Consider the following 12038-nt stretch of genomic DNA (forward strand, 5'->3'; position numbering starts at 1 on the left):
CATACTGTATCTCATAAATCACTCAAAGATACTTTATGCTAATGCTAGACACCGAATATTCAAGGGAATCCACCTCAAGAAATCAGCAGATTATTTCGCAAAGAATTCATTGCTTTTTTTTATGAGATGGTTTGGTGAATGGTTTGTTCAGCTCAATAAATAAATAAATAATATTAAATGTTTAACAATTTAGTCGTCTTTAGAGGTTTTTCGCATGTGCTCCAGGGGCGATGGTGCTTGAAAAAGATCTCCTCATTCCCAAAATCCCAGCAGTCGATACAATGATACACTGATGGGCTGTTCAATCATCCAAAACGAAGCAGCCAGAGGATTACAGCGCCCTCAAATCTCACGTAGACTCATCGAATATCAAATATATAAAAAAATTCCAAATATTATCTCAGTAAAATTTATGCCCATAAAAAACCTAACCATTAAACTTTTAAAGTAATAAAAAAAATAATAAAACCAACAAATAAAATAAATAATATATATAATAAAAAAAAATTCAACAAATAATAATATTTGTATTATATATATAATATATAATTTGTATTAATATAATTAATATTAGATCATAGTTTACGCAAAACTAATTTCTAAAAGTAAATAAAACAAAAAAAATAAAAAATAAATTTAAAAAACGGAATAAAGATTGAATTAAAGTTTTTCGGGGAAAACACCTGGCCTACAAGGAGTATGCCCACTTTATAAGCTTCCAGTGGACATACATTTATATTTATATTTTAATATATTTTGTATTCATTATTTATTATGCGATTATTAATTATCAGATTAAGTATTTAAAAATGTTTATTTAAAAAATAGTTTTTTCTGTATGACTAATGGATTTATAAAATGAATTTATTTTTAGTAATTTAATTTTAATTTTGTATTTAAATGCATAAATGCATAAAAAAAATCTAATACTTTTGATTAATTTTTTTGTATATTAAATAAATAAATAATTTTTTAAAACTGCGTTATTTGTTATTAATTTTACTTTTTTTTTTTTAGTTTTACTGAATAAACCAATTTATAAAATTCCATTATTTGTTGTTAATTTTATTTTTAGTTTTACTGAATAAACCATTAATATTATTTTAATTTTAATGAATAAATCAATTTGAAAAAATTGCATTATTTTTTATTAGTTTTATTTTATTTTTAATTTTAATTTTTAATGGATTTGACAGCTTTTCCCCATAAATTGCATTTCCCGTGGCTTAAAGTTCTACCAGACGTTGTTCTTGGCAGGAGCCCCCGTTCCCCCCTCCCCCCCCCCTTCCCCCACCACCTGCTACCCTTAGAACCCACCTCTGTGCGCGCTGAAGTGCATAAATGTCGAGTACTCAGAAAGAGCGAAATTTCCATGGCGCTCACATGAACCTGTCGCGGCTTCTCCCCTCCCCCTCCCCCACCCCCCACTAAGGGGGGGGGGCAGCAGCAGCAGCAGGAGCACAAATCAGCACGTGACATTGTGTGACATCATTGAGCTGGAAGATGATGCTGGAAAACTCCGAAAAACCCAACAACAACAACAACAACAACTTTCGCTTTATGCAGAAAGACAAAGCCACGTCACGGAGAGAGCGGGAGAGAGCGGGAGAGAGTGTGTTCCAAGTTTAGAAGGAATTTTTCCATGCTTTTTGTGCAAGTGCACACTTGAGACAGAAGGCAGAAGGCAGAAGGCAGCCTCCGTCGTGGCTGCTGATGAGAAGAAACCTGCCCCTTGGGACGTCATGGGATGGGGCACGTAGAGCATAGATCAACGCGTTTGCATGTGGCAAAATAAAGGCGAAGCGGGGGGGGGAGTAGGGGCAAGGAGGTGCGACTGCAATCACGTTAATTAAAAAGGTGCAAATTGTGGAGACGCGGGCTCGCGCTTTGGGGAAATGCAGCCACCAGGCAGCAGCCACCAGCCGTGGTGGCATGAGGCAAACGCCGCCAAGTGCTGCCCCGCCAAATGTGCTGACAGCAGATGTTAATGAACACCACGTGCCACCACCACCACCAACCCTCAGGGGTGGGGGCTCCTCTCCACTTGGTAATTAAACGTATCATAATTTCTTATATTGCAAACAATCACCAACGACGGCTCAGGCACTGTCTCCTCCAGGCTGGAGTCCTCGCGCCTCGCTCCTCGCTCCTCCTTCGAGTCCTGCATTTTTACATGCATTTTAATATTAACGCCTGGCGAAAATGAGAAGCGACGCGGCCCAGACACAAAAAGGATTTCAGTACAGCCGCGAAAAGGATGCACCTCCCCCCCCCGCCCCCACCCCCTCGTCAGACAGCCCGACATTTGCTTTTGGCCATGGTTTCGGTGCTCTCTCTCCCTCCCTCTCTCTTTCTGGTTTCTGCAATTGCTAAATGCGACTCTGTCTACGCCTCCAGGGGGTGGGGGTGGGGGGGGTATGGGGGTGTGGGGGTGTGTACATTAAATGAAGTCTCAGTCCGAGATCCCATTTCCCATTTCCCTGTCCCACAATCCCCGACAGAGTTGTAACGGCAAAAAAAAAATTATGAAAAAATATGAAATTTCATTTTGTCGACTACTGACGCCCCAGCCAGCAGCCGCCAGCCGCCAGCCACCAGCCGCGTTGCATGCAACAATGGCGTCAAAGCAGCGGCAAATATGCATGGACCCTGGGACAGATGGGAATTTAAATGTTTGCCCACATGGGACGGCTATTAGGCAGCGCAAAATAAAGCCATGCGAGTCGCGGCGTTCCACTCCCAGGCAAAGTGCATTCAAATGATGTTATTAAATTTTCTTGGGCAAGTGACGCCAACAGATGGCGGGCCAACAAACGATCGTAAAAGATATCCCCCCTCTCTTTGGGGGGGAGCAGAGAAATTAGATCAGTTCGGATCCGGGGCATAAATATCTATAGAATCGTTTCTATCAGGGCAGTCAGCGTTTATTGATCGTTAAATGGGGGAAAAGATACAGATCGTAAAATCTCGAACCATCAAAAGCAGATTCCCTACAGACTGTAATTAAATTCCCAGAGATCTGGAGGGTCTTAAACAGCTTAGGGTGGACTCTGGCTTAACGGCACAACCTACCAAAAATCCATAAAAAAAACGAGTCTCAAAAGCCTTCGAGTGGCCATCAAAACAGAGATACTCCTCGGCCGTAGGACGGTCCGGATTCCCTATCGAATGTATGTGTTGTAATTGCTACTCCCCCCCCCCCCCCCCTCCCCATCGCTGTCTTTGACAGTTTTCGCAACGAAAATTGGACTTGAATTACGGCTAAAACATGTTGCGATTCTGTGGCTCTGTATCTGTGTCGATTTGTAATTAACATTTTCATAAATTTGCAATCGTGATAAGGAAATATTTTCCATTAAGAATCAATTAAAATGGAAAGAGGCAAGTGGCAAGGGGGAGGGGGGTTAGCTGGCGCTCTATCGCGATTGAGCCACTTTTCACACACTAGATACAGATAAAGTCAGGCCATAAGATACTTTTCGGTGGCTGTGCTCTTTCCTCGAGTGTGTGGCAATAAAAGGAAAAATGATTTTCCCATTCAAATAACATAATTTACACAGCAAAATGCCAATAAATTGTCAGTGGTCCATTCAACTAAATATAATACCGATACTGATAAAAGATACGCCAGAGTGCCGCTTTTTGTGTGCCTTTTTGGCGAGCGATCTAATCGCTGGGGCTGTGAGCGAACGATCGCTTAATGAATTGTATCTATCTATCTATCGCTGGAGCTGGAGCTGGCTGCCACCAGACGCGGCAAGGGGGGCAGCAGATTGGCACTTCTGTAGCGCCACAGCCACATGGAAAATAATAATAATAATAATAAAAATTATGCACTTGCCGCCGCTGTGGCACACAAAATTTGCATATCCCCCCCCCCCCCCCTCTCTCTCTCTCTGTTGGGGGGCTGCTTGTGGGGCGCTCAATCGAGCGTTTGGCCTGGAATTTTATAAATAATTAAAATGTGTTTTCCGCGCTGGAAGTGACGCCATCTGTCGGCCAAGAACAGAAGCAGGGCAAGGATATTTCTCGCAGGGCGCCACACGGTTGTGGTCTTCGCTAAGCAGCAAGGACACCTAAGGGCGAAGCTTTTACACAGAAGTTCATCCCAGAACAGGGACCTTTAAGCTTTGGGGAGCTTTCATGGCGATATGGAGAAGGGGAACGGCAGGATTCGCAGCGAGGAAAGTGCAAGGAGTGCAAATGAAAAGCTAAAAGGAGGAGAAAATGCACACGCCATGGAAAACCCATGAGTGAAAACCCATAAAAACTAAAGGAAATTGAACAAAAAAAAAAATACAAATACAAAATAAATATACAAAATAAAATAATAAGATCAATAAAATAATATAATAATAATATAATATAATATGTAATAATAATATAATATAATATATAATAATAATATAAAAAATTATAAAATATATAAATATATATACAAATATAATATATGTAAGTGTAAAATGCTCGAAATATTTAATATAATATTAAATAGAATATGAAATAGAATATAAAAACCAAATAAAATATGCATATCATGTAATATAAATATAATAAAATAACTATTAAATTTTATAAATATTTAATATAATAAAATATAATATAATAAATTAAAAAATCAAGAAATATTTAAAATAATATTAAATATAATATAAAAAGTCCGAATATAAAATTGATGCAAATTCGACATACAGTGCCGTCCTTATGTGTTGGCACAGCAACAAATCGCGATTTTCAGGAAAAAAAAAAAAATTTTTTCGATAAATGAATTAATTTTCTAGAAGATTGGCTAATTTTTTAAAGCACGACTTTTGTGCACTATTTGAAACAATTTTTTAAACGTAATTTTAAATTTATTTATTTATATAAAAGGAAGCAATTCCATAAATTTAATTTTAATTTTTAAAATAAAATTTTTCTTTAAGGAAAATGCATTTTCAACTACCAAAGAGGGGGGGGGATATCAAAAGAATTTTAGGAGCTTAAAATAAATGGAAAACTCCATTAAAAAATACACTCTAAATATTTTTCTGTTTTAAACTGATTTTATATCGAAGAAAATAATGGAGTGTTTTTCCCCCCGCCCCCCCACTGCAAGAAATGGGAAAGTTTACAACATACTTAAGAGCTTCCTTGCTTTATCGTGGGCTCTGGCCCTGGGAAAATGCAAGGAATTCGCCCCCAGAGAGAGAGAAAGAGAGAGAGATTCCCCATTGATTTATTGGGGAAGAAAACTATGAACAAAAAGCCATTTTCCATATCTGTGGCAGAGAGAGAGAGAGAGAGAGAGAGACAAAGCCCCAATGCGGAGAAAGAAGAAAGCGGCGAGCGGATGGACCCAAAAACCAAGGAGGAGAATCAACAAACATAGCAACGCCCGCATTCCAATGAAAGCGCCAGCAGCTGCACGAACAAGCAACAGCAACAAAAAGGCCCCCGAAAAAAGGCCCCCCCCCCCCCCCGTCCACCCCCCTGGTGGCGGGCATGCAGTCGCACACAAGTCAAAGAAATTTGCTGTTAATTCACGTATTAACCTTTTGACATTTGGCAGCATCGCCAGCGCGGCAAACAAGTCGACAAAATTCCAATACACAGAGGGGCGGTAGGGGGTCTGGAGGGGGGGAGGGCACATCTGCCAAACGGAAAACTGTGTCAATGTGCCAGCGGCAGCGGCAAACTTTAGCTGGGGCGTCGGTTCTTGCCCCATGTGTGGCTGTGTGGCATGTGGGAGGGCACAAGCTGCCACGCCATGACAACAGCAACGGCAGGAAACGAAGCAACAAATACACTTTCCGAAGCAACAAAAAAGCAGGCTCTACCCCCCCCCCCCCCCCCCACCCACGCGACACAAGTGGCAGACTCGACTCCTCTTGCCACAGTTAGAGTATCGAGAGGCAGCGCCTCGTGTCTATGAAGTACGTGCGCGCCTCTCAATGACTTTCAATTAAATCAATATTCATCGTTTTGGCTGGGGCAGGCAGGCAGGCAGCCGCCGCTTCGGGCTAAATGGCAACCAAGGGGCGACTCTTAACTCCGCTCCTTGATTAGACGCGACAACGGCAGCAGCAACAACCACGAGAGGCAACAGGCAACAGGCAGCAGCAGCATGGGAAAATGTGCAATTTTGGCCAAAAATAAATAAGCCAGGCTCGAAGAGAGAGCGAGAGCGAGAGAGAGAGAGAGACTACGACCTGACCGTACCTCGTCTCACATTCATTGCGCAAAAATTGCAGTCTGGCTGCAGCCAGCAATCAAAGATACACCACAGCAGCGGTAGAAAAATAAACATTTGAACTACTAGCCCAGGCCTTTCACAAAACCAATGGAAAAACCAATGGGAAAACCCAAGGAGAAGGAGGCGTACAAACGGCGCGCAAATAATTAATGTTTGGCAATAATCGAAGACACCTTCAGAGGCAGGCGGCCAGCGGCCATGCAAATGAGGCTGCAAGGGGGGCGTAACCATAGTCCCCCCCTCCCCCCCGCTTCCCAGTACAGCCGAGACTCCAGCAGGTGACAGGGAAATATTTCATTTGCCATTCACACTTTATTCAGGAGATAGAATTCGCAGAGAAACGAGACGGTGGCGAGTAGCAGGCCGCCCAACCAGAGGCCCCCAATCACATAGTAATACTCGACGTCGTTCGAGCGGACTTCCATGTAGCGATCCCTGAAACCGAACTGTATCTGGCCGCTCTGGACGCCGTGGCGGTACGAGTCCCACTTCATCTTCTGCTGGATGCCGCTCTCGAATATCCGGAGCGTAAAGTCGTTGAAGAGCCGCAGATAGGGACGACCGAAGGACGAGGGTATCTGGTGGGGCTGCTGGTACAGGATCTCGGGCAGTTTCCGGAATATGGGAAAGCGCAAGAGCTTCTGCTGGTACAGAATAAAGTCGATGCGATCCTCGTAGCCGGAATGGACACAGCAGGTGTTCAGCTCGCGCCGCAGATCGTCCGTCTTCTCGTTGGAGCCGACCAGAATGCGCCGGATCACGGCCGGACGATTGGCGAACTGGCTGCGCACGAGGGCGGCATCGTAGGCGATCATGTACCACTTGAGATCGGTGCCGGGCAGGTCGTCCACCGTGTCGATCTCCCGCTCGTATAGCCGGGCCGCCAGGCTCGTCGACAGCTGGGCCAGGTACAGATTGGTCAGCACGAAGCCGCCGGCTGTCAGCAGGACAAAGGTCAGGATGTCGCGGGGCGAGCCTGGGCCCCGGGCGCCGCCCAGGAACAGGGCCAGGCAGAGGGCCTCCAGGAAGGCGGCGCTCGCGTTGAGCCGCCCCCGGGACAGCACCAGCAGGGCCGCCGAGCAGTAGACGAGCACCAGCAGCCACGCGAGCCACGTGCCCCACGTGAAGGGCCGCACCAAATAGAGGAACGTGGCCAGCGGCCTGGAGGAGGGCACCATCATCACACAGTTCTCGAGATACAGCACCTTCGTAGGGACGTAGTACTCGTCGGCAGGCACCATCAGATACGGAATGAGGTCGATCGTGCGGTTGGCCAGCAGTCCGATGGCCTGGTCCACGGACGTGATGTAGATCAGCTGCTTGGTGCCGTTGAAGTGCTTCACGAACTCGAGGACCATGTTCAGCATGTAGCCGGCCAGGATCAGGCGGTTGTGGCTGTCCCGAAAGCCAAAGCAGCGCGGTCCCCCGTTGTAGGCCAGCCCCGTGGTGATGTTGTACCCCTGAAAGTCCCACAGCATGCCCCGGGTCCGCCGGTAGTACTCCCCCACAGAGCCCAGGGACAGCAGTCGCAGTTTCGGATACGGCATGAAGCTGTACAGCCTTCCCGAAGCCGCCTCCATCGCCAGGATGTGCACCATGCCCTGGCGCCAGCAGTAGCCAAAGATTTCCAGCAGTTCTCCAGCCCCCGGGTAGACGATGAGCACCTGCAGATGCTGGTAGCGCCACAGCCAGGCCGTCAGGTACTCGAGGGTCGCTCGTGTCTGTCCCTCCTCCAGTCGAACGATGGTCAGCGTGCGACTGCTGTAGTTCCCCTCGAGCACCAATTGGATGGCCGCATCGCGTATCCAAAGACTCGCCACCGAAGGCTGCGGCCCGGTGGCGGCCAGAAGGTCCGATCTGTTGCCAAAGTCGAGGAAAACATTCAGCTGCATGCCGTACAGGCCATTCAGCTCCTGGATGGTCGAGAGCAGCGCGAGGTTCTGCAGCGCGTTGAGGCTCAGCAAGTCCATTGAGGCGACTCGGGACTCTGCCGCACGGCCCTGCCGCTTTTTATAGGCCCCCCCATGGGCCGTCATTAGTCCATCAATCCATGGCCGACACTGCCTCCTGGCACGTTGCACAATGCAAATGATTGCCTCTTATCAGGCCACAAAAAGCGCATGTCATCGGGCGTCCTCAATTGCTGCCCGGCCAGGGGCTAATATTACGAATTAGGGCCCTCAAAGGGGGCTCTTCAGCCGAATCCCTGCGCACCCCAATCGAAAGCCCCCACTCCAGCTCTGGTTTAATTCATTTAAGTGCAGTTTTTCGACTCGTGCCGCCTTGTGGGGCAACAATTTTGGGCTGCATTATGGGGTACCCCTGATATTATTCCACATAAAAATCAGCTAAACGGAGGAAGAGTGTCCACGCTCATCGGAAAGTGCTGATTCGTGATATGGAGAAGGGATTTCCACGCTCATTCGAAAGGGCTGATTCTTGCTATGGAGATGGGAGGAGAAAGAATGCCCACGCTCATTCGAAAGTGCTGATTCTTGCCTTGGAGAATAAGAATGCCTTCCCCATAAGAAATCTGCTTATAGACGATTAATACACATTTAGAATCATTATTCGATACGAAATTCAACCGAAATCTAAGCTTTTCTAGCATGAGGCAGGCATTTCTCGACCAAAAACACAATGGCGCTGGTGAGCCATCCGATAGCGAGCAAGATATATGTGCAATAGTAGAACTCCATGTCGAAGACCTGGATGCGCAGCCCCGGGGATGTGTGGAAGCGTATCTCGCCACTGTATATGCCCTCCAGGTAGGCGTCCCCCCGCCATTTCAGCAATATGCCCGACTCAAAGATGCCCCGGAGGTAGTCGTTGAAGAGGGCCGCAAAGGGGAGGCCGTGCCGCAGGCCCACAAAGAAGGGCACCTGGTAGAAGACCTCCGGCAGGGTCTTGAACAGCGGCACACGCAGATACTTCTGCTGAAAGAGCTCGAAGTGCAGACGATCCTCCATGGCCTGGTAGACGTAGGTGGTGTTCAGATGCTTGCGATGGTAGAAGACGTCGTCGAGCGGCGCCTTGAGGGCGATGTTGATGAGGGCCGGCTGGATGACCTTCGATCTGGTGAGGTTCGTCAGGAACTCGATGTCGAACTCGTCCATCAGCATTTTGCGATCGGCGGCGGCCAGATCGTCGAAGCTGTTGATCTGCCGCATGTACAGGCCCGTCGTCAGGGAGCTCGAGAGCTGCGCCTGGTACATGGTGTTCAGTATGAAGCCGACGGTGAAGAGGGCCAGGAACACGAGGACATGCCGCAGTCCCTGCGTGAAGTGGCGCATGCTGCTCATCGACTGCTGCAGCATCAGCTGCATCACCTGCAGGAAGGTGGCGCTGAGGCTGCTGGTCTCGTCGCGCATCCAGCGGATGACGACGGTGGCCAGGACCAGGCAGCCGATCAGCGCCGCCCACACGGAGCCCTCGAACGGCCGCACAATGTACAGGCTCTTGGCCAGGGGCCGGGCCCACGGCACCATGATGAAGCCGTTCACGTTGAAGAGCACGTGGCTGCGATAGAAGTAGACCCAGCCCAGGGTGTGCAGGATCCTGGGCGCCATGTCGATGCCCCCCCGCTGGTACAGCTGCAGGCCCTCGGCCAGGGGCAGGGGATCCACGGCCGGCAGGACGGCCACCTCCGTGCCGTTGTGGGCCGCGATGAACTCGTGCAGCAGCTCGTACATGTAGCCCGCGTAGACGGTCCGGCCCCAGCGGTTCGTGTAGTGGAAGCAGCGCGGCGACATCGTCTCCACGCTGATGTGCACCGCCTGCCCCTGCAGGTCGCGGAGGCGCGTCAGGCGGTGGTACTCCGCCACGCTGGCCACTCGGCGTACCCGCACGCTGGGATACGGCTGGTACGTGTACAGTCCCGCGTCGCTTCGGTTCAGAGCCAGGGCGCGCAGGAGCCCCCGGCCCAGGGCCCACTCGAAGGGAAACTCCTGCGGCGAGGACAGCACAAAGAGCACCGGCAGGTGCTGCAGTCCCCACAGCAGCTGCCCCATCCCCGACAGCGTTCGATTGCCGCCCCCACAGGCGATCGTCAGGGATCGCTCACTGAAGCGCCCCAGTATCCTGGGCAGCGGCTCGGCCGAGTCCGTGTTGAGCAGGAGGTTGGGCAGCCCCTGGCGGGGCAGCAGCTCGTCGAGGTGCCCCCCACAATCCAGATAGATGTTCAGCTCCAGTCGGAGATCTCCATTCAGCTGCCGGATCACCTCCGAGGCTCTGAAGGCACCCAGGCCGCCAGCCGGCAGCAGCAAAAGCCAACAAATCAAAGACATGTTGCAGCCCAGAAGCCCGCCAAAAGGACACTGTATCCCTAGAGCCGCAGGTCTTACGGTTTTAAGAATTATCCATAGCCTGCGGCAAATAGTCGGAAGGCGGTTCCAAGTGCAAGTCGTGCCCCAGAGTCATAGACGATTTGGTCTTATCGCAAAATCTACCAAATTGCCGCCTTGACCACGACCACGACCAGGTAATTGTTTTATGGTCTATGGGGCAGGGGCAGGGGCAGGGTCGCTGAGATATTGCTAATAGAATTACAATAATTGCATGAAATGTCCGCTAAACTGGGCGATGATCTAAGAAAATTATGTCAGTGTTTCGTGGCATTCGATGAGAGATACAACAAGTGAAGGGCCACAGGCCAGAGAAGATCTACCAAGTAGCCGAGGTGTCAAATGGGAAGGGCTTTTCTACAAGGAATGGCTGCCTTCTTATGGGGCTCTTCTCGGCACAAAAGGCAGAGATTGAAGCCAAGAAGGTTCTGGTGAGGGAAATCCCTTTAGACCTTAGGGTTCTCGGAGCCCTTAAGCTCTTAGGACCTCGTTTAAGGCCGTGTCTTCCCCTTTCTGTGCTGTGTTTGGTCTTTCTGGGCTCATAGATGGACATGTGATTCATCTAATCACTGGGGGCTAACCCTTTGGCTGCCATTGCTGCCGTTCTCTAACTCGTTAGCCCACAGCCAAGAGACAGCAATTGGCCACAAACAAATCGCATTGAGATTGAAATTGAAATTGAAATCGCTCATAAATTCAGTTGCTAATTGCAAAGAATGGCACAGACCTTGGCTTGGCCTGGCTTGGGCAATGGCTACTGCAGAGAAGAAAAAAAACAGAGAGAAAAAATTATGAAGCTGCTGCTTCATCGGTACGAAAATAACAATAAATAAATATAAATTTCAAACGCGCAAACATAAAGAGCTATTGACTGTTGACTTTTATGAACAATTAGGCGGTGGCGGTGGCGGTGGCGGGGGTGGCGGCGTGCCACTTAAAATGGCGTATATGTAGATTCTCCTCTCCAACGATTGCAGATACGCGCCAAACAAAAGATACTCTGGTCTGGCCGTACGTATAAGGCCGTTTGGCTAATCGGAATGGTAATGGCTTCTCTATGGGCCTGGCCCAATAATAAACAACAATTGATTGGATCCGAACAACTGTTGGCTCAATGGGGCTGGCGGAGGAGGTGGAGGAGGAGGTGGAGGAGGAGGCGGAGGCTGGCTGTCTGTCTATTTGGGGGCGTGCCATGGAGGGAGTCTGAGAGGCATTCGGACTTTAATTAATGCATTCAAAGCATTTATGTAAATGCCGGGGAAATAATTTATCACCCCATTCAAAGAGAACAACGGAGCAAATGTCGAATGCCGAATGCCGAATGCCACTACTACTCGTATACCAATCAAATGTTCCATCCAAGCATTGCAATACAATGGACACTGGCTGGAGGGGGGCTGGAGGGGGCAGTCTTGGGTTTACCCTAGCAAAGAGGCGTCCCATGACTTCGACGAGCGGTG

General features: G+C 48.6%; 2 protein-coding genes across 2 annotated transcripts; both read right to left on the minus strand.

Annotated features, from left to right (window-relative positions):
• Positions 1-6519: 6519 nt before the first annotated feature.
• On the minus strand, positions 6520-8455 carry Ir67b (Ionotropic receptor 67b). Its single transcript, XM_001353736.4, has one exon. It carries the CDS (start codon positions 8269-8271, stop codon positions 6541-6543), a length of 1731 nt encoding a protein of 576 aa, XP_001353772.4. The 5' UTR covers positions 8272-8455; the 3' UTR covers positions 6520-6540.
• A 374-nt stretch (positions 8456-8829) lies between these two features.
• Positions 8830-10521, minus strand: Ir67c (Ionotropic receptor 67c). Its single transcript, XM_001353737.3, has one exon. The coding sequence runs from the start codon at positions 10519-10521 to the stop codon at positions 8830-8832; it is 1692 nt and encodes a 563-aa protein (XP_001353773.3).
• Between the last annotated feature and the right edge of the window lie 1517 nt (positions 10522-12038).

This window comes from Drosophila pseudoobscura, chromosome X, assembly GCF_009870125.1.
Source record: "Drosophila pseudoobscura strain MV-25-SWS-2005 chromosome X, UCI_Dpse_MV25, whole genome shotgun sequence".
NCBI lineage: Eukaryota > Metazoa > Arthropoda > Insecta > Diptera > Drosophilidae > Drosophila > Drosophila pseudoobscura.